Source organism: Vanacampus margaritifer, chromosome 12 (assembly GCF_051991255.1).
Source record: "Vanacampus margaritifer isolate UIUO_Vmar chromosome 12, RoL_Vmar_1.0, whole genome shotgun sequence".
Taxonomy (NCBI): Eukaryota; Metazoa; Chordata; class Actinopteri; order Syngnathiformes; family Syngnathidae; genus Vanacampus; species Vanacampus margaritifer.
The window spans coordinates 16,860,930-16,883,519 of record NC_135443.1 but is presented as its reverse complement, the minus strand read 5'-3'; the positions used below and the strand labels follow the sequence as shown (position 1 = coordinate 16,883,519).

The 22,590-nt window shown below is 38.5% G+C and overlaps 2 protein-coding genes across 4 annotated transcripts; one reads left to right on the top strand and one right to left on the bottom strand.

The window, feature by feature from the left end:
- Positions 1–365: 365 nt before the first annotated feature.
- gfral (GDNF family receptor alpha like) lies at positions 366–7,319 on the top strand. Its single transcript, XM_077582471.1, is given in 11 exon segments — positions 366–594; positions 2,058–2,096; positions 2,099–2,180; positions 2,182–2,258; positions 3,425–3,541; positions 3,861–4,004; positions 4,207–4,561; positions 5,705–5,961; positions 6,036–6,116; positions 6,207–6,279; positions 7,229–7,319. Coding segments are annotated over 11 exon segments (1,545 nt in total).
- Positions 7,320–7,956: 637 nt separating this feature from the next.
- hmgcll1 (3-hydroxymethyl-3-methylglutaryl-CoA lyase like 1) lies at positions 7,957–22,590 on the bottom strand. 3 transcript variants are annotated; one of them, XM_077583001.1, is made up of 10 exons: positions 22,429–22,590; positions 22,196–22,367; positions 20,704–20,775; positions 20,187–20,294; positions 19,757–19,852; positions 19,470–19,618; positions 18,646–18,709; positions 18,370–18,558; positions 10,731–10,856; positions 7,957–10,112 (listed from the first exon to the last, which is right to left on the bottom strand). In XM_077583001.1, the coding sequence occupies exons 2-10, from the start codon at positions 22,292–22,294 to the stop codon at positions 10,008–10,010; spliced, it is 1,008 nt and encodes a 335-aa protein (XP_077439127.1). In that variant the 5' UTR covers positions 22,295–22,367; positions 22,429–22,590; the 3' UTR covers positions 7,957–10,007. The 3 variants fall into 3 exon arrangements, with proteins under 3 accessions (XP_077439127.1, XP_077439128.1, XP_077439126.1); XM_077583002.1 differs by having other exon boundaries at positions 22,196–22,356; XM_077583000.1 differs by having other exon boundaries at positions 22,196–22,590.

The following is a 22,590-nucleotide window of genomic DNA, read 5'->3' as shown; positions in this document are numbered from 1 at the left end:
CGTCGAGACCACTTAGAGGCCGGTTAGCATCACAAAGTCGTGTCAGCTAGGTGTCGAGTTGCCAGTCACAGCAAATTAACCACCTTTAAGTGCTCTGGACAAGATCTTCTCAACAATGAGAACTGGACCTGGTCAACGCTCATGTCCGGGTGGAACTTTCATGTCTGGATTTGCAGAAGATGGCTGGGGTAAATGGCGGCCGCTGCGTCTAGCCTCACTCGAAGTTGAAAATGCCGATTACATCTACCTGTTCATCACACTGGTGGCTGGGATGCTTCTGCTAGGGATTGGAGCCCTCTGGCTGCATCGAATCCTCAGAAAGCGTCACTGGAGTGCAAGCCGGCTTGTCCAAGGCCTGTGACGACATGTCACAGGTGAAGAACGACCGAGCTGCATCCATCATCGCCACGAACAGAATGGCATTGAACTTGACTACAAAGCTGAACAACCTGGAGATGATTGCTCGTCGGAACGTATCGATGAACAGAAATCGAGATGAGGAAGAAACCGACGAAAGGGTGAGACTGGATGCGGATTGCCATTTATCCTTAGCTATCCAATGCTACTGGACCAACCTGATCAACATGGGAACAAGTCAACGTTTTGATCAACAAAGACTATTGGGAAGACGAACTTTTGCATCAATCAACAACTTGATAATCCACACAACTAGGTATTTGACGAATTACCACTTTGATTATCTGCGTCCTATTACATTCTGGGAACGGGAATTAATAAGCCTTGACTTCATCCCGTCAGCCCTTTTTCTTTTCGGGTATAATTGTATGTGAAAAGTGAATGTTTTAAATTGTCTCTATGATTGTCCAAAAGGAAAAATAAACAAATAAAAACAAACAAAAATAAATAAATCTGTAAATCCTGCTCTTGCTAATGGCAATGGAGCACATTCCAGCACAAGGAAGTGTGATTGCAGTTCATTATTTGAGCTCTTAAAAAATATCAAATTTGTCTTGTACCTTACCTTATCATCTCCTTATTTAGGCTTCATGTTTAGAGAATATGACAGGTGGTCAAATCAATGTCTTTTATTCATGTTTTCGTAATTGTTCCGATATACTGAGTGTGATCTAGTAAGTTGTTTAATTTTTTTATCATATACAACATAACTAATACTATTGACGTTGGTTACTTATTCGAATGTTTAATCTATTTTAGATTGACACATTAATACATATGAAATATGCATCTTCACTAAAACACTGTAAACTAAAGTGGGCCAGTCTAATCTATGAAACTGAAAATGAGTCCCAGTCCGGCCCTGGTGACATGTGATGGTGGTATCAATAGATGGATTTGGTAAGTAGACCCCGTTGAAAACCCAAGTTGGAAACTGCCCGCCCGCCACTGACAATATATTATAGTTAAAGTTTTAAGAGGATTTAAAAAAAAAAGGCTAGACATTGTGTGCCGAGTGAGTGATACATTCATACAGAATGGTTGGTTAAGCATCACATCATATTCAAAAGCACATTTCATTAAGCTCTGTTCTTATATGCAGCGGAGCCCTTTGTATTCTAACTAATTCAGCCGTTAGATTCCTGCTATTAAAGCTGTAAGGTGAAGAAAACGTTTTGGGTCTAAATCATCAAACTACTAAACATTGTTCCTCTCTGGAAACAGTGAAAGTGACTATTTTGTCATTTGTGATGTGCTAAAGAAGATCCTCTGACTTAAAAGTGACTGAATAAATGCATCCATTTGATCTGACGGAAATCTGACTCATTTATTCACAACCTAATGGTAAATGGTTGACTTACATGATCTTGGGGGGAGGATACCTTTACATGGACATTGTATCCTCATTGAAGGACAATTTGGAGTCTTCAGTGAACCCAAGAATCATGCTTTTTATTATTACTATTATTATTCTGAGAGGTAGCTGCATGGAGTACTGGGAGAATTTTTTTTTTTTTAATGAAGGAGAAAAAAACAACAGCAATTTCAGCATCACTTAACACAAGCTAAACCTTACAAGGGAACATTAATAAATTAATATTTTTGGCATTAACTAGCCTTAGGGATGTTAATCGGATGAGTTCTACATGCCATATGACTCGAGGGGGAAGGGATTATATTTGTACTTATATCGTGCAAGGTGCAGCCTCTCAGTAAATGCATTTGGACTGAATGTGGGCGTGTATTCCAGCTTTGAGAATCAAGAGCTTCAAGCAGTGCTGTGTTTGTCCTTACACCAGCCACCATGAAGAGAAAACACATGCAGGTTGCTTTCTTTCTTGGTGAGTCTTACTCATTCTTTTTTGACATGGGAGCAGCTATTGATTTTAGCTTTAAGATGATGGGGAGAAAGCAACAAGTCCTCCAACAATTAAGTGTCTCAGAGAAAGTGAAGGCTAATGTGCTTTTTAATACATGACTGATAATAGTATTTATTTCAGAAATAGAAAATATATTATATGTTATGGCATTTGTTGCATTATTATTATTATTATTATTATTATTATTATTATTATTATTATTATTATTATTATTAGTGGTTGATGCCTTATGACACTTTTAGAAGTTAACGTTGGGGGAAAAAAGTGCTTAGAACATGATTGTTTAAAAAGATGAGCTGAGAGCTGGAAATATAAAACACTAAAATACAATAACAGGTGGTTGTGTAAGTGATATGAATTAAAATAACGAATGTTTTAAATTTTGTCAAAAAGCTTTCTGTTCATGTTGATCAAAACTGCCAAACTAAAAAAAATTAAATAAAAGTGAAAATAAAAACAGGTATAAGAAAACATAATTCAAAAATTAAATAAAAATATATATAAATTGAAATAAAAAGAAAAATAAATAAATAAAAGTAAATGAATAAAAAATATATATAAATGTAAAAATAAAAGTAGAAATAAATACAAAAATAAATATATAAATGTAACTAAATATCAATCAATCAATAAAATTATATATATATATATATATATATATTTTTTTTTTAGCTTTTATTTATTTATTTATGTGAATATATAAATTTAGTTGTTTTTATTTCCATTTGTATTATTATTATTATTATTATTATTATTAAATTTTTTGAATTTGGTCCTCCACCACGTCAGGCTAAAACCTTGTACCCCCAAAATAGTCACTTTTCAGGAAACCCCCAAAAATGGCATGTTTGTTCAACCATTAACATTACATCATCAAAGACAGCAAGCCATTTTCAACACTTTCAAGCATCAGCAATTAGTAAAAATGACAGCTAAATGTGTGGACTGACCATTAGGAAAGAATTTTGAAAAAAAAAAGGGAATTTTACCGAATTGTGACTTTTGAGGTTTTGGCCTGATGCCAGCGATGTGCACATCGGTCAAAACAATCACCTCAACTCAGAGTTTGGCCAGCAAATGAATAACTTTGGACATGACAATAATGCCTTTTTTTTTTTTCATTTTAGGCTTTCTAGTTCCACACGTTTGTCGGCTTGCCAACAGCACTTCACACACTGACTGTGCGACCTGCATTTCACTTTTATGCAAAAATGAAAAGGCACTTTTTAGCAGCATCTGTGAGGGTAAATGTTTGCTTTTCTACATTCTGCATTTGAAGTGCTCTCATTGCATTATTGAAGAAATAATTACATTTTCTCAGTAACCTCCGCGTTTGAGGCTCTTTCACTGAATTGCTTGTGAACTTGAATCATTCGGGGGCCATAGCCTGGAGCAAAGTCTATATAACTCAATAGATAGACAATATGCTGTGACTTCAACCCTCCCTGTTGTGTATTCAAGAGTAGCGGGCACATTAGAACAACCTGTTGAACAAGCAATCGTTTGCTCACATGTAAAAAAACAAACAAACTGTTTTTCCCTCCCTCTCCTGTGCTTGCCTAGGATGCCAAATAAAAGTCTCGCAGGTGTGTAACAAGACAATCCAGGCTGCATTAGACCAATTTGCTGGGCCGCAAGGGTGTGTGTGCACTTGGGAGAAAGAAAGGGACACACTGGAGCTGCTGGCACAATGCGAGTCGAAGCCAGGTGCAGTATTGGCCACATACAGTATTGATGTTTACCAAAGGCGATCACATGTATATGAATAGAAAGATAATAGAAAAGTCTTTTGTGGCACAAATTAGTTCCCGGAATAACAGCCTTTCATAGAATTTGATGGAACTAATCAGCCTCATTCTTTGTCCTGTAGATAGATAGAATTGGGTAATTATGTTTTAATTCACATAAGCGACGTGACATTCATGTCACTCAAACGTATTTCTTTTTGTAGAGGATGTTGCTGGATCATGTACGCACCAAATGAGACTTTGTGTGAGTGACTCCACGTGCAACAAGCATTTGGCACCTGTCCTTCAGACTTGCATGAAGAAACAGTGTGACCATGACAGATGTGGCCAAGAAACTCAACATTTCTATAGTAGCATGCCGCACACGTTAGCTGAGAGGCTGGTCATGTGCGATTGTGATCCTTCAGATGCAAGCTGTCAACAAATGAAAGCAGCAATACATGGCAGCATTTGTGGAGATAAACCTTGGATCTGTCAGGAGGCTGTGAGACGCTGTTTGGAGGAGGAGCATTGCAGGTATGTTTGATGCATCAAATGCAGTAGATGTAAGATAGTGTCTGATATACCACATCATAAATGGGGTTTCCATTCAAGTGTTTCAAAATTTGAAAGTGGTACTGTATAGCGATACTGAACAAAAAAAAAAAAAGGAAGTCAACCCAAAACTTTTCATTACAAACATTTTTCCTTTTGCATTTGTGGAATATATGGAGTTAAGCAGCAAAATCCACCGGTTTTTATCCATCTCAGGGGCAACCATTTTGTCACTTGCTACATGAAAATGATACCACAGTTGCTCATACCTCAAGATAACAACCAATCACAGCTCAGCTTTTTTCTGATTTTGATCAAGTTACATTAACTAGCTGAGCTGTGATTGGTCAGTACCAGAGCCCTGAGCTACTGTGATGTCATTATTAGTCGACAGCAAGTGGCAAAATGGCCGCCCCCTGAGATTGATTAAAAGCATTTTTGCTGCTTTATTTATGTTCCATAAACGTAAACGTATTCAGAATGTTGTGTTTGGACTAGTGTGGGAGCCTGGAACAAATTTTAAGTATTTTTTTTAGGTTTCCACTTCATCAAGTCAGCTAGGATAGGCTCTATGGATTGATGGATTTATAGTAAAGTAACTAGGATAATAATATCTTTTTTTAATAGAATGCAATACTACAGTATTTATTTTTTATTTTTTAAAGAGCCATAAATGAAATACATTGTGGGTAATAGCCAGGATTTATTATTATTTTTTTTTTAAAAGGCTGTTTTATTTTGTACAATACTGTAACATAAGCAGTTAGCCAATGAGTCTCATGAATTTATTGTAAATTATTTTACATCTTAGTTATATATACATTTTACATTGGTATTTTTTTCATACTTGACAAAAAAAAGAAAAAATCCATAACAGTAAATAAAGGTTTTATGACGCCAACAGTATGACTTAAAACTAATTACAATTTCCATCATTTTATATGAGGTTGGAAAATGGATTGGGGTTGATCTTGTAATGTAATTTTAAAATACAAGGTTCACTTGCAAAATGTGCACAGTTTAAGTACGGTAAGGTGACTAAGACATTTTACTGTGTTTATTCTTTCATTTTATAATTTGTGAAACGGTTTGAAAAAAGTTGTGCATGCTCATGTTGTCTTGCAGAGAATTGCTAACACGTTTTCAAGTCAAGTGCTGGAGCTCTGAGGAGTCATCTTGCAGTGACGTCGCTCTTCAAAGTGAATGTTTGCGCCTCATGAATCCAGCTCTCATCCTCGGAGGAGAGTTGGAATGCAGAAAGGCCTTCGTGGCCACTCTGGGCACCGCACTGCACCATCCATGCACATGCGAACACGTACATGGTGCTGATCTTGACGCATGCGGCATGATTCATGACGTGCTTCACAACAGATCGCACTTCAGTGAGTAAGCGGTTTGTGATTCACAGCCAACATTATGTGGACAATATTCCAGGATTTTTTATTTCTATGTTAAGAGACCCACTGGATGAGGGATAATGGTCATTCGAGTCCTCCTCCAATTAGTGAATCAGATGAAGGTCAGAGTGGGCTATCTGGTAAATATCCAAAACATTTTCTTTTTCTTTTTTAGTACTGTATGTTTTTGTTCTGAATCTAATTGCTGCATGTCTTATTTGTCTCATCAGGTTATCTACTGTATATCTGTGCAGCTACTCTGCTGGTGGGAATTCTGTTAATAACTATTTTTTGTAAAATATGGTGAGTCCACTCAGTAATGACAAGCAAAATTATAGTTATAATTTGCAATGGCACCTCTGAAGTCAAACACAATTCAACTGGCTGACCTAGAAAAGTTCAAAATTACATACCTGGCTATACGAAACAATGTAAAATGCAACAATTTGTTCCAGGTTCAAACATTTTGACCTTCCTGCATCGATTAGTTAACCACAGTATAATGAACCTATCCAAACCTTGACATTGGAGTCACCGCAGCATCTCAAATCCTCTTTTCCAATTTAAATGAATGGAAATACCATTAATCTATTCTAGCCTTGTTGTAATGTATATTTTAATGTAAAAATGTAAGCACTTTTTGTCACAAGGCATCAGTTAAATGCTGCTCCTGGTGTACCCGCCTTCGCCACCTGGGGGCAGTATAAGGCAGACAGGCGAATATACTGTTATTATAAAATCCACTTGAGTTTTAGGCAGTCCATTTGGCACTAGGGCATATCGTGCTTAAAACGTATGAGACTCATATCTCAACTCCTCTATGAGCTCATCAATACAGCACTAATATTAGTCATTCTATGCAGAGGATTAAGGGTATATACTGTGAGTATTGTTATATTGTCTGCCATTTGTGTTCAATCCATTGCTTAAAGGGTTAAATCACCACAGCAAGATGCTAATCAGTATTAGCATTAAGCTAGTGGGGCCTTACTTTAGGCAGTTACTTTGCTGATTTAAAAACACAAAGTGTAATTGTCTTCATTCCATGTTCAGTTTGACAAAAACTTCAACTCGGACTGGTATTAAAGAGCTTCATGTTTTTTTTTAAATTAATTGTTCACCATATGCCCAAGTGCTGCTTATTGTAAAGTGTGTTGCCAATCATGGCTTGTATCTCAAAAGCTCTTAAAGCAACTCATATCTCAACACACCACTGAATGTGATTTTGAATTGACCTTGCTTTTTGTCATAGGGTGGTGAGAAGAAACAAGAGACGAGACAAAACAAGATTTCAGCCACTTCAAAGAAGGGATTGCATTGTTACCACACAAGACTTTCCATAAAAATCAAGTCAATTTCTGTACCTCTTTGAACCACTATCAGACAAGAAGTACCCTTAGATGATTGGTCATCGTCTTTTCTTTCATTTTTTTTGTTTTGTACATCTTGCTGTCTGAAAGATGTAAGCCTGCATGAAAAAGCATCGGATGAATGAATGAATGTACATCTTACGCAAGATGTATAACGTGTGTTAAGGATTTCTACAACAACAAAGAGTTCAATTATCAGCTTTTTCAAACAAGCCCAAATGTGAATTATAACGATGATGTGGATGCCAGTGAGGCGAAACCGACCTTCTGATTAGATTGAACATTTCTCCCCACTGCCGTGACTGCATGATGGGATGCAGCTGCTGTGCTGGAAACTCAGACCTCCGATATCCATCCATTTTTCTCATCCTGTTCAGGGTCACAAAGAATCTGGAGCCTACCCCGGCTGTATGAGGGTGATAAGTGTGGTACACCCTGGGCTGGTCATTCATCTGTCATTCCCAGCACTGACACATCAACTGTTCACACTTCCAGGCAATTTGGAGCTAAACATAATATTCTGTTGGGCTGTGGTAGGAAACCAGAGAACCCGGAAAGAACCCACACATGCACAAAGTCCACACTGAAAGGTGATGTGAGGCGGACGTGCTAACCGCCAGTCTTTAAAAGTGCACAAGCAACCCCATGCAGAAACATGCTATAGATAGAAAAGCCTTGTGGTTTTGGAAAGAGAAGTGTAGGATGTTAGAAAAATACAGGGCATGTAACATAAGATTTTAATTCCAACAATGTGATAAATATCATTTCCACTCATCAGTCAATTGTAATAGTAAAGTCTGCTTGTTTATCTAATCATTCTGTTTACAGGGCGGATTGAAATGGATCACACACAAGTAGAATTGAGCGTTAAGGGGCTTCTCTCATTCCCATCAAAATCAGGGCAGTGAAAATGCACATATTCTTGATATTGCCAACGCATTAATTGACTCGCTGTGGTCCGAAAGATGAGATTGGCACACGCAAAGTCTGTTTATACATTTAAACTGCAAGATCCCAAATCGAGTCTGCTTTTTGTCACCGTATTTTGAAATATGGGGCTCTTTTTTCAATACAAAACTGATTGATATACTGTATTCACATAGGTCCTAAATGTTACACAATATAGGTGGAGTTTTATCAGAACAGGGCAATACATTCACATTTAAAGAAATACTGCACTGGTAGCATTCTTTTGTCCTTGTCGTTTCTTCTTCTTGTTCATCTAAGAAGCTCTAATGGATGTGACAGACACATTTGCTCAATACTGTTCCATTGATATGTTCTAAAGAATTCCATACAATTTTGATTGGTGCTCTCTAAATAGGTTACCAATGTTGCTTTAATTGTGTATCTCTTACACTTTCTTTTAACATTTTTATATTTTATTTTGTGTAACATTTTTCTTTCTTTCTTTCTTTGAGGAGATTTGAGCCAAGTGCTGATCATTTTCTTGTCGCCCTCCAGCATGTTTTGTCATTGTCAGTATGAGATGTGCCTTCAGCTGCACTGCTGTGCCCCTTGCTTACTCGCTATCTGGCATTTAAGGATATGTCAAGAGAGCCCAAGCTGTTGCCCTTCAACTCAGTTTGATTTGAAAATTGTCTCCACCATGGAGTGATTTTTTATTTTTATTTTTCAAACTGAGCATGATCCTGCTCAGCTTTCAGAGATGAATACTGAGATTTCTTTATAGATATGAAGAATTTATATATTTCAGTCTGATTGAAGCTTGCAAATTTCATTACAGTACCAAAGCTTTTTAATTCACTCTGTTCCAATGTTTTCATTGCACATTCCATTATTCCATTTCAAGGACAGCAGAAAACCTGGCATCTACATGGTATAATATATCCACATTAGGACATGTACAAATCAGAGAGCGGAGCAGAAGAAAATCGTGCACATGCAATTACTGTCTGTTGTATATTGCAATGGTGCAGTAATAAAATGTCTGTGCACACAGCATTCCCACAAGTATTTTTTTGAGCATGAATTGAATTGACTCTTGTCTAATGATGATGGACAATTGCAGGAAATAAATTAGCACATTTTAATAAACGTATGCAAATATATACAATTGCTCCTCGAACCTTCTTCATTACTGAGACATCATTTGGTCAGACTCTGGTTGCTGGCTATGAAGCTGGTGTTTTAATTGATTTAATTGGCACCTGGAAACGATTAATGTAATGGGAATTAAATACTCTATGGATCTTCAGCACAATATTCTTCAATACAAAGCATTCTAAACATATACTGTATAAATAATACATCATTATTTTATGAGGACAAATTATGAGGAAAAATAATTAGCCACTGCTGGGATTATTTATGTTATAAATGTGGCTGAGATTTAAACAAGAGGATGACTGCAGCCTCTAAAAACGTCCCTAAATGTATGCCTCCATCTACTGCTTATTTCAGTATCCAAACCAGAATTCCAATTCTGGTTTAGATCATGATAATTGGTTTGCAAAGGCCAAGTAAATTGAGCCGGTATTAACAGAGCAAGTATTTTGTAATTAGACATACTTTAAATGTCACACTCTGACCTAGTTGCAGTATGAGCACACTCAATTCCTTGCGCAGAGAATTCAGAGGCAGCCAAAAGTGGCAAAGCACTCATCATCAAATCAAGTCAAATAAGTCAAAGAAACAAAATCACGGCATCTTGCTTCTTGCCTGAGCAACTTTGGAGTTCGTCTTGCGATGAAGAGCAGCACAGATGAAGTCACCGGCTTCCAAGACTTTGGCAAGGTTTACCCCCTTTAAAAAGGAGAATTAAACATCAATTGTCAAATTTAGTATTTGGTCATCTATTATTTATTTAACTGATTCATAAGAGGTGAGTAGCGTGTGTGGTATAAATTGTTGATTAATCGCAGAAGCAATTGAGGTTAAGTAGACTAATATCTCATTCACTCTCAATTAGTTTGTTGTCAAAAGCAGTTATTCATGAAAAAATAGCCAATTTAGCATAATTAGTTTGGGGGATATATGATTAAGAATGAGACACCTGAAATGTGAATCATGCTGTAGATATGAGGCATTTAACAACACGACAAATTGTACAACTGAAATGAACAATTTTTTCACAGATTTTCTCCCCAGACGCTGCTCTGCTACCTGTAGGGAAAAGGTTCCACCAGCAGGGGTAGAGATTGTTAAATAAATGGTTCATGGGTCACGGCACCCAATAGTGTGGGCGTATGAACTTGTGCAAAACCACCGATGTTATAAAATAAACACTGGCAGAAAAGTATGTTTGCAGAGCCATATGTTTATGTAAATGGAACTCTGGCTGGAGATTGTATGAGTTGGGCCGCTGTGCAGGGATTGCGGACACATAAATTATAGCAGCTCTGTTGGAGTGTGCACACTTACAGTGTGGATGCCCATGCCGTGGAGCATGTAGAGAACATCCTCTGTTGAAACATTGCCAGATGAACCCTGAGCGTACGGGCAACCACCCAGACCGGACACTGCCGAGTCCACCACGCACACTCCCATCTGCAAGGGCACAATAGAAGTCCATTTTTTTCCTTCAGTTCATTAAACCTGTTTACTGCACTGTTTGCATCTTTTACACATTCAAGGTGTCATTTATGTTGTCAAGAATACGAAGAAGACACTGATGTTGTAATCAGGTCGTGGTACAGCACACAACTTTGATCCGTTGAGATTTGTTTGGAATTTTGCCAAAGTAAATAATGGAAATAGAAAAAGTAACAATCTAATATTCCCGGATAAGCGGTAGATGATGGATGGATGGACAATCTAATATTATGTCATGCAATTGTAAACATGAGCTAATTGCTGATCATAGTATGTAAAAGCAGAGATATTATGCATTATGACGTCATAGAATAATCATACATCAAGTGAGACTAAGTCAGGAGTGTGTTCTTTTTTTCCCTTTTTTTTTTCCCTGTAATGCCACCATTGAGAAGTACCAGTGATGGCTAAGAAAATAGGATAAGGGATTGCTAACTTACTGCAATGTTTTTTTTTTATAATAACGATAATAAAATGAAAGCTCAAATAAAATAATTAGCTATAAGCCAAATTAACAAGATGTGTCTTGGTTTTAAAAGCAGGAACATTCTCAACGGCCCTGAGGTTCTCCGGCAGGCTGTTTCACAGGCCATAAAATTGAAACGACGCCTCATGAGGGACTGAGTGTGTATCCTGACTTCAGGAATGACTAAAAGATCATAACCAGAGGACCTCAGTGCATGTGAGTGTCCATTGGGTGAAAGCAGCTCTAAAAGATAAGTAGGCCTAGACCATTAGGAAACATAAAAACCAGTGAAAGAACCTTAAAATCGATCCCAGTGATTTTAAAATGGGAAAGTGCACCAGCGCCACGAAATAGAAAATGTTTGTCTATGGAATTTCCATTTAAGAGTTTACAGCAGACATAATCACAACTGTCATTCCCATTTAACTCAGGTAAAATCCCTGAACAAAGATCCTTCTTCTTGGATAGTTCGACATGGCATTGGCAGCTGCCTGCCAAGGCTGCGGTGGCGCTTTACAGTTGTTTAAGAGGACTGCGGCTTCCAAAATGAGCGGGCACAGAAAGTCCCTCAGTATGGCTTAGTCATCCTCTTTGTCTGCGTCTGGCACTGGTGCCACATAGTAATAGCCTTGTGCACATTCTCAATATGGAGCGCAACATTTCATATGGTTCTGATTCTGCTGGTTACTCATGTTTTCACAGCGCTACTCCGTCTTTTCCGTGCTACATCGAGGAGACATTTTTGCCTCGGTTAAGAGGGTGTCCACTTACGCTCTTCCAACAACACGGGAGTTCTAATATTACTACACAAATCTGCCGTTGTTGCAAACTATAATCATTACTGTCATGCATTATTTCCCTGATCCCTTCAGGATAAATGTGCCTGATTCAGAAGAGTCGTAGCACGCACACATTAACACATGCATACTGTATATAGTGTTGGAGGGAGTATTTTGAATGTACTGTACTGTGTCTACAGTAACCTGCACCATTGAATGAGATCCAATACAAAAAATGTATCCGAAAAATTTGTTTTCATAAAGATAATAATTGTCAGCTTTGATCGAAGTATTAATACGCTGAAGCTGTAGTGTACTGTGAAGTAGTGCACATTGTACAGCAAAATAGTGTCCAAACTACGGCCCAGGGGCCATTTTTGGGCTGCTGTCCTTTTTTTTTTGTACTGATTTTGACTCTTTCCCACATAAGAACAACATGGGGAAGATTTGATTGGGGTTATCTCATGTTTTTATTTGTTATAGTGGACGCCAGGATAGTGTGGCTGTGTTGTAAACTTACGAAGCTTATATGTATCATTTTTAACATGACCATCATGCATTGTGATTGATCAGCTAGGATCCAATCATGAACCAGAAGTGTTGACGTCATCCAAATTATGCATTTTTATTGGGTTAGACACGCAAATATGTCATGCCCACTGCAATCATCTATGGGATATCCCAGGTACAGTATACATAAATAAATAAACAACTTGACTCCTGACACCTACTACTAATTATAAGTTATAACTTGTAGAGCTTCTCTGGGTATGCAAAGCAACTATTTACAACTGAAATAGAACAATATTTCTCTTTATAATGCCTCATGAAATCTGATTTTTCAGTTTAAAACGCAAAAATGTTTCCCTCTCCTTTTTACTATGTGTGTCAAGGTCTAATTTGTGAATATTTCACATTAATCCTCAAGGAAAAACAGTTTTTAGATCTGTCATCTTATTACCGATTGCTGGTTCTGAGTGTGGAGATTTGCTCAGTGCAGGGGCGGATCTATTCTAGTAAGATACAGGGCAATGGGCCACCCAAAATCATGTCAATTCCCAAACTGTTTGCCTTATCACCTTTAACAGGTGTTGAAAACAAAAAAAACGCTAAAATAACTATAACACATAATTGCTTGACTTATTTGTTTTAGCGTGTTTAATAAAGGTGGACATTGTCAAAGTGCCCCTTGCGTTCATTGATTTTCCTGTTTGTGGCCACACAACACAACTGTGTGCGACTTTCATGTAGCTAAGTAAGAAATGTCCCCAGGAGCAGTGCAGTTACCACCACAAACTCACGATAGAAAGCATTTTTAATACATCTCTGGCAGTATTAATCCTCGTCTAAATCGTTTTCCCTCATTAGCGTCATGAGTAACTGGAGACTATAGCAGGTGACTTTAGATATCTGGTCCCGCAGTGCAGTATAGATAAACAACCATTCACACACATTCACATCAATGTTGTTCAGTTAACCTAAGAAGCATGTTTTTCAAATGTAGAGAAAACCAACGGACACATGGGAAAAGCTGAAAAACTCAAAAGATATGTTCAAAAGGAGATTCAAACAACTCGTCACTGTGAAACAGACATGCTAATGCTAACTAACATCCACGATGCTGCCACAATCAAATATATGATCATTGCTTTTCTTTTTGTTGACTTAATAGCCACTGCAGTTTATTGTCATCATTGTTCTGTTTTTGTTTTATTATCACCATCCCCTCCAAATGTCTGGCCTCCATATGACATTTAATGATGTGTTTTTCAGTTGTTGGAAGGCTAGCAACAAACATCTTTAGTAGCATAACATGATGTTGACGCGGCAGGAGAAATCCATGTGTAAATGAAAAACTTCTAAGGCTCCATTTTCAATCAAGCTCCAGACATTTTCAGGATATTTTCCACATGTCCTGGGTATTATCATGAGAATATTAAAGATGTTTTCCAGCTTCCGCAGCAGAGCCAGATGTCAGGGGGTCCCACAGGGAGACAAAATTAACACACTGATACTCTCGGTGGCACTGGGTCATGAAGGACTTTCACCCCGCGGAGAAGGATCAAGCAAGCAAAATTAAAAGACAAGAACGTACTTCTTTCAGGGGCTGTCTAAACTCGCCGTAATTGCTGTTTGTGTTGGCAAGGCGAGAGGTAGAGGTGGGGTGGAAGGTGGCGGGGGGACTTCAACTTTGGTGTGTTCAGTGCATGACATTTCCAGACCTTGGTTAAAGCCAGAGCAGGATATTGTACTCGGCAGATTTTTTGTGTTGTATAAACACAGAGTTGTAATCTACCATGCCAATCCTCGCACTCGCAGCTGCAGAACGTAGCAGGGCTGGGGGTCTTCGGCGTACGGTTTCCGAGAGGAACAAAACAGACCCTTCAGTGGCGTGCCTTGTTCATTTGGACGCTAATCGTGCGAGAACCGGCGGTCAGCAACTCGGGCTTGCCAGTGCTCAGCTAGATTCATAGTGCCCAGAAACCAGATGTGCACTCAGCATTCGAAAGCCATATTCACTGAGCTGCGGGTGTATGAAAACAATACATTCCTGTGTAAAGACACAGTGTATTCTGAAACGGGCACGGTTTTCGGATACGCTTGTTGACATTCTACACTCACACTTGACGAGGCTGAAGACGGACAAGCTCCCATTTTGGTTTTACACGTGCGTCAGAGAGACAGGAAGAGAGAGAGAGAGAAAAAGAGAGAGAGAGAGAGAGAGCGTATTCACAAGATGATATGAAGCAGTGATGCTTTACCCACAGCTACATAAACCGGCAAGCTGAAAGAAGCTGTCACGTAGCTGCAGCTGACGCATATATCAACCTTTTCCTGGAAAACATAAATAAGCTTACAGTGACAAAGCAAAGCCCAGATACTGGCAGAACAAAACAAACTTTTACAGACTAAATAAATTATACTTCCACCTAGTGATTTATTTTGAAATGAAAAATGATGTACTGTATCATCAGTTTTCTTTGACACGGCTTACTAAGTTTCATGAATAAGCACACCTCGCTCACATTAAAATCAAGTCCTGGAACATGTTCTTGCTAGAAAATACAATCAAATGAGATGACGCACCACACTTCATTCCATGATGCTGTTGGCTTCAAGGAAAATGGGAAATAATACAGAGTATGTGCATACCTGTATAATATTTTAAGTAACCTTTTGGGATTCCTAACTGTCACACAAGTGTAAGTTAACCATTCCATAATGAAACGTACTGTAAGTAGACACACATTGACAGACATGTAATACAGAAGGAAGAGGAAGGTGTTTGCTGAGCGTTACGGTTGCTGGAATAAACATTCATGTGATTTCAAGCAGTAAAGATCTTAAAGCGTTTTAGTTGAATAACATTCATGAGACTAACATGCAGCTTATATGACTAAAACAAACGCAAATGATTTTTGTATTAATTATAACCCATTACTTTTTATTAGCTATGAATGAAATGTTCATATTTTGCACATCTCCGCGAATGCTGACTAATAGGAACAAAATACTGTCAAACAAAACTAAATTTATTCGTGCATGCTCAAAGACCTTTTGATGCATATGCTGCTGTCATTTCTTTATAATTAGTTATGCAGGCTTAGATAAGAGAACTAATAAGACTGAGTGACAACATTATCTGAAAACAACATTATCTGAAAAACTGTTAACTGGTACAGTTTGTCAGCTTCTTGTAAAGCTGTGTCTTTTTTCTTCTTTTTATTTTTTACTGTACTTTTTCAGTCCTTCCAATCTGTGTCTGTTTTATGAGGTGAATTATATTTTTGGGAAGAAATAAATAAGAAGATTTTAATTTAGAAACCCTCTCTTGGGTTTTAGTGTTTTTTTCCATCTCTCAAAGGTTTTTGAGAGCATAAAATTGATTATTCTACTTTACTTGGGGAGTTGGATCATTACAGTGTCAGGGGTATAACACTACAATGGTTTATGGGAGACATCAATATGTAAATATAAAGAGAGAAAATTCAGGATTAAAAAAATTGAGAATTTGACGTTCCCCGGGCATCCATTCTGGGCACCCTTTTCTTTATTGTTAATATTATTTATTTATTCATTTATTAAACGGCTGAATATTCATAAAATATTTTTTTTTCAAATGACACAAACTTGTCACATGAACACATTGATCTGAAAAGTTATTGAATAACTAAGACAATTGCTCCCATTAAAAACATTGCTATGCTTGTATCGATCACTGTTTGAGCCTCATCTGAACTATTTTAATATTATGTATGCTGCCAAAATTACTCATATTGCAAAAAAAAAATGTAATCTTTTTCACAATCTATGCACATTATACAATGTGGCTCACAGGCTAAATGCTCATTGGTGTGAACTAATTCCGCAATGATTATTAGGGGGTGGTTGAATACAAAATCAGAATAAAGCACTTGACTTATTAAGCTTCACAATACGCTGATAATTCCAATTAAGAACGACTCATATTGCTTGCCAAGGCTGTGAAATCTAAGCACATAAGTTGTCATTGTATGAACTGCCAGGAGTGCGGTAGGAACAAAGCTGACCCCCCCTCCCAGTAATTTTGGGAGGAAAAACGAAAAAGGTACAAAGGCTAAGGAATGTCTTTATCAAGAACAAAAGTGGTGACTCAAGGGCTGACAGCACTGGGGGAATTCATTTCTGTCCCAGTTGGTGGTGTGGACCTCTGGCACACACTAATGAAAAGCTATATGATAAAAATCTTTCATTTCCATCTTGTTTATAGGTGAGCAAATGGTTGACTAAATAGCCCCGGCTGCTATTATTTTCAGTGAGCGCGGGGATACTGAGATGAATCGTTTTAAATATGATCCAAGAAGCTTACCTCCCTCTGGGATTTTTTTTCAACCACATTATCCAAGTTCAAAAGTACAAGTTAAAGTGTGGCTACTTTGATGAACAACTAAAAGAGCCAATCATATTTAATGAGTAGTATCTTATTTTAAAGCTACATTAAGCGGTAAGATGATGAGGAAATGGTATGGGAACTTGTGTCAAACGAAAATAAATCACTCCTAGCTATGTGTGTCTTAAAATGAATAGTTTACTGCCCAGTGAAAAAAGTTAACAACAAAGCTTGTTCCTGCAGCTGCACCACTGTTCATCACATGCGCAGCAAAGAACGGATGAAAGGATCATTTTCCAGCTGCATTTAAACGCAGCATTGTCAGGAGAGCCATAGATGAGTTTGGATTCCCCCCCCCATCCCTCAGGGCTCTTCTATCCACCTAGCTCCCAGTCGCTTTGTACGACAGACAGTGAATAGGTGAGCCTTTGTGCCGACCCCCACGCTACATCTGCTGACCCCCCCCCAACCCCCCCTTCAAGACTCCACAGCTCACCCCTTCACTGAGCTGCATGATGTGATGACAATGAGAACTTATACAGCCATATCTGCATTACCTATGGATTTATGTCAGTTTGGAGGCTGTTTAAAATACTGCCAGACACTTTCACAGTCTCCTGTTAGTCATTGCACTATATAGTATATGACTTCAACACTGCATGCCACTTTTTTTTTCTTCTTCTATTTTCATTGTAATTTCGGGATTCTATTTAGATCACATTTCTGAATTCCCCTGTTGGCTGTTGACTGACAGTTCTTGGTTTTCTGTGTGTCATTGTAAACCACACACAGATCATGTGCCTCCTGCGCACTTGCCGAAACAGAGGATGCATTCATGTCATAAACAGCTACGATGTAATGGATTTACAGCGAGTTTGGATTGCAATTTTATACATACCATACTACCCCAAATAGAGATCTCCACTCCCAATTGGCACAGTGGCTAAATTAGTCGCCGGGTGCCTCGTCCACTTGAACAAATAAATGCATCACCTCAAATAGATGCCTCCTTTTATGCACTTGGGGAAAAATTACAGGTGGTACCACTAGGTAGCTGTAATTACATTCACTAGCAATGTTTCCACGTGGCGGTTGAGTTTGGTTTGGTATTTTACGCCCTGATTTGGTTAACACCGCAGATAGCAGCATGAGCTCCGTGAATAGTGAGCAAAAATAAATAGAAACAAAAAAGACTTCTTGGCACTGTTAGTGATTTCTTTTCCTGTTCTGTAGAGTACCAAATTAGTATGGGAAGCAGGAGATGTTGATTAAAAAAAACCAAAAAAAAAACGGGGCTTGTTCTTTTGACAAAATGCAAAATACAAAATGTGTGAACGTATGATGAGTTTTCACCTGAAGTGCAGTGAGGATGTTTGGCAAGGCTTGCCCATAAGTGTCATGACAGTGAACTGCAAGAGCGCTGGCCGGAACCTCCTTCATCACGCAATGCAGCATTTTACGCATGGAACGTGGAGTGCCTACGCCGATGGTGTCCCCCAGGGAGACCTCATAGCATCCCATTTCATACAATCTCTTGGCTACCTGAAGAGATAAGGAATTTTAATGAAGGGGAGAAAGTCAGGATAGAGAAAATTGATCCATGAAATCTAAATAATCTACCAGACTAACCTCTGCAACTTTGGATGGATCAATGTGTCCTTCGTACGGGCATCCAAGGGCACAGGAAACATACCTGCAATAGTACCTCTTGAATGAAATTATGAAATTACACAACATATTGACATGGACGTAATTCAGAAACATTAATTAAACTATGTGAAGTATTCACTGTAAAAAATATAAAATAAAAAAGTAATATTTACGGTACTTGAAAAAACCTCCTAAAGTTTTTTTTTTCACTCAAAAATCCTAAGTAAATTTTGCAAGGAGAGTTTTGAGTAAATTTGACCAGTTTATTAAAAAAAAAAAAAAGTTACTCAAGCGTTGAGGAACAAACTGACGACCTTCAGCTTGAGAGACAGTCACTCTACCACCTAAGCCATGCCACTCTTGTTGTTTGCCACTATACTACATTGGTAGTGTGCCCAAAATTTGACCAAAAATGGGCCTCTTGTAGGTACAAGGATTCCACCTTGACCATTAATAAACTAACACACAGCAGGAGCGGCATGGCTCAGGTGGTAGAGTGGCTGTCTCCCAACCTGAAGGTTGTGAGCTTGTTCTTCAACCCTTGAGAAGATTTTTTTTTAAATAAACTGGTAAAATGTACTCAAACTCTCCTTGTTTAATTTACTTTTTTACCAATTACTCTTTTTTTTTTAACAGTGAAAAGTACTGCTATTCAGTGTGGAATAAATGTTGTGCATTGTACTTTTTTGTCATATCTTGTCATATTATAATTTCTAGACATAACATAACCTCAATGGTTAATATGCAAATAAGATCAGCTTTGTTTACACTGACTTCTTGTGACAAATGCAAAGAGTACCGACCCGCGCACTGGAATCGTTCGCTCTTTGGCACCCTTGACAACCTCATCAAATCTCTGTATGCTTTCATCAATAGAGCAATTTATGTTTTTCATGCTGAAGGTCTCAGACGCTGAGCCAAACACTGCCACTTCAGTCACGCCGGCCGCAACCTTGCGCAAGAAAAAGAAATGCCCTTGTAAAAGGTTTTTGAGCACTGTGTTACACTTATAGACAACAAGCAAGGAATAATAAACATGAAGTCAGCAAGCACCTTTGACTACAATTCATCAAGTATTCATGTGACTTACAGCGTCCTGAAAGCCTTGCATGTTGGGTGTCAATACCGGGTACTGCACATGAGGTGCCCTCTGGATTCCTGTGAGAACCTCAGTGTGGTCGGCCATCTGAACAAAAAGAGGAAAAGGTATAAAAATAAACGTTTAATGTCAACAGAGCTCGCTCCTGAAAATACATTATTCGCAGTCAAGCTTTTCACATCCCTGCACAGACCATTAAGGCCAAAGTTGCTTGATGTCATATTTCCTTAAAATGAACAAAACATGTTTGAGTATCCTTAAAAATAGAAATGCAATTTATGACAGGAAGTGTAGTCTTTCTGAATGTAAAAATATTTCCCAAGAAAAACATCTGCGGCTCCAGTTGGGATGCAGGTAGGCCAGTGTAGTTGTTCACACAAGAAAGAGAGCTTTATAAATCCCCACCAAGTGTAGTTATTACCTGCGGTACCCACTTTGAGGAGACAAAGCTGGTGGCCTCGATCACAAGCAGGCCTGATCCCGAGAGCATGTCTATCAGCTGGATTTTCACGCCTGTTGGAACAATTTCCTGGGGGACGATAAAAGCCAAAACTGCTCTTTCTGGGTTTGGTTCCATTCACGTTGGGAGGTACAACACAAGAGACAACATGCAGAAGAACTCGCAAACACGAGACGTCTCTCATCTCGTTTAAGTAGACGCTGCGGTAAAATCTGCTGGCATGCAACAAGTAATGATTCAATGGTGACATCCTAAGCAGAGTAAACGAAGCCAGAAGCCATGTCGTTTCTCCTCTTGAATTTCAAAGAAAATGTAAAACATATGCTATGTTAATTACGGCACACAACCCATATGTTGCGCATGTTTTATGTAGGAGAGACAGAAAAAAAAATCTGGACAATCATTGTTCTTCAAAGTATCATTATTAAGCATAGGGCACCTATAAACATAAATTATATGTATGGAAACGATGGCGGACCTTTTCATTTTGGAGTCCATCTCTGGGCCCAACTTCAACTATTTTCACACTCTCTGGATACTCTGAAACAATCTGGAGAAGAATAAGAAAACAGACGTATAACATTCATCTTTTTGATTAACAACTCCTCAATGCCTGAAGACACCCAATATTTGTAATCATAATCATGTCAAGCGTTAGCGTGGGAACCAAAGAGATGTTTCATGGAGAACACATTCAGAAAGATAGGTTAGATATGTTTCCCCGCAAAAACCGCAGGGGAAATTCTGAGGATCAGGCCATTTCTCTGTTTGGAACCAAAAACTGCAATCATCTTCGTCATGAAGACATAAATGAACACTTCAACAAACCATCTAATGTACAGTTTGTGTCAGCCTCTTGAAACTACTTTTTTTTTTAACTGCCCACATTTATTTCCTGTAAGGCTCCCATGGCAAGAGTCTTCACACAAGAGTCTTACTGTAGCGTATAACTGGGATTATGAAAACACACTCATACTTTGAAGGCCATGTTAGTGTCACACTTCAAAATTTGGTATACAAACACACGTACTTAGGTTAGTGAAATAAAATTAAAACAAATGCTGAATGACTTTAACATGTACCTTTCACTTGTATGTTAGCAATTTAGTCAAGATTGCCTTTGGGGGGGACAAATTTTGCTAGGCTACAAAATGTGATGTTTTAATTTCAGGATAAATTCTCACTGATTTAATTTTTAAAGGTTTTGTTAAGATTGTGGTTACTAATATTCATAGAGTGACCAGACATCCCTGTTTAATCGTGACAGTCCCGAATTTAGCCTTTTGGCCCGACACGGTGGATTTTGACAGCTCTATTGTTTTGTCTTGCTTTTACGCTGGTCTCAATCACACAGTCATAGCGATTCATACGATAAGCCAATTAAAATGGAAATTAACTGTTGAAGACCTTCTTATTTATTTCCACATTCACGTTTGCGTTCTCATTCTCATCCGCGTCTAATCATGAATAGCCGTGTTTTTGTCATACCGGAACTAGAACTACTTCCTGCTTCTGTGTCTAAGAATTATAGCGAAAGTAGTCTTACGAGCCTAATGCTGCAGTGCAGTTGGTGGAATCAGACCTTATAGTGCATACTGTAGGCTGCTGACATTTTGTTACACTTTTATCTCTGAGGGGGTCCTCCCAGGTGGTTCCTTGGGATCTAACCATCCAGAGCCCATACATTCCTGGCAAATGGTGCCGCGCCTTTTTCTTGGCTTAAGTCATTCCTTGTCTTCAATTTACTCTTAAACTCGATATATCAGCAACCACTGCTATCTTCACTGTCAGACTCTGCATCATCAGCATTTCTTTCAATCAAGAAAAATAACAGAAACACTGTAAAATACAAATACAAGTAGAGGACAACAGGCCTATTTCATAAGTGACGGGAAGCAAGAGAGCATCTGTCATGGTGAGGCCATGAGGCTCAGCATGTGATGCGAATGAGACACACAAGAAAGACCCACCTCTGTCTCCTCCAGCAGCCAGCGTCTCAGCCATGGATAGTCCTGGATAAGTTGGTCGTAGCTCAGGCAGTGCTTTACCGTCGTGGGTAGATTACCCATCCGGAGGCCGGCCGTTTGTGCTTCCTCACTTTCCAAGACGCAGTAGCACTAAACCCACCCCGCTGTTCGGAAGCTAATAAAGCTAATGGAAGCATCAAGATCAATATTCCTGGATAATGCAAGGCTTTACTTACCAAGATGGAATTAGAGGACTGCTGCTGACTGGGGAGGATGATTCAGCAGTTGCTATGGCAGCCACCTCCCAGCTGGCAAGGGATCAAAACAGAGACGCGTGAGGTGGGAGCAAAGAGGCTTTTTTATGAAGAAAAACTGCAAATAAAAAGAGGATGCAGCAA

Bases quoted from the DNA above. Each gene is read 5' to 3' on its own strand.
- hmgcll1 (XM_077583000.1), bottom strand. From the start codon at position 22,294: ATGGGTAATCTACCCACGACGGTAAAGCACTGCCTGAGCTACGACCAA. The intron at 20,776-22,195 runs GTGGGTCTTTCT...ATTCTTCTCCAG, and splicing joins GGCTGCTGGAGGAGACAGAG to ATTGTTTCAGAGTATCCAGA. The intron at 18,559-18,645 runs GTTAGTCTGGTA...TTATCTCTTCAG, and splicing joins ATCCATCCAAAGTTGCAGAG to GTAGCCAAGAGATTGTATGA.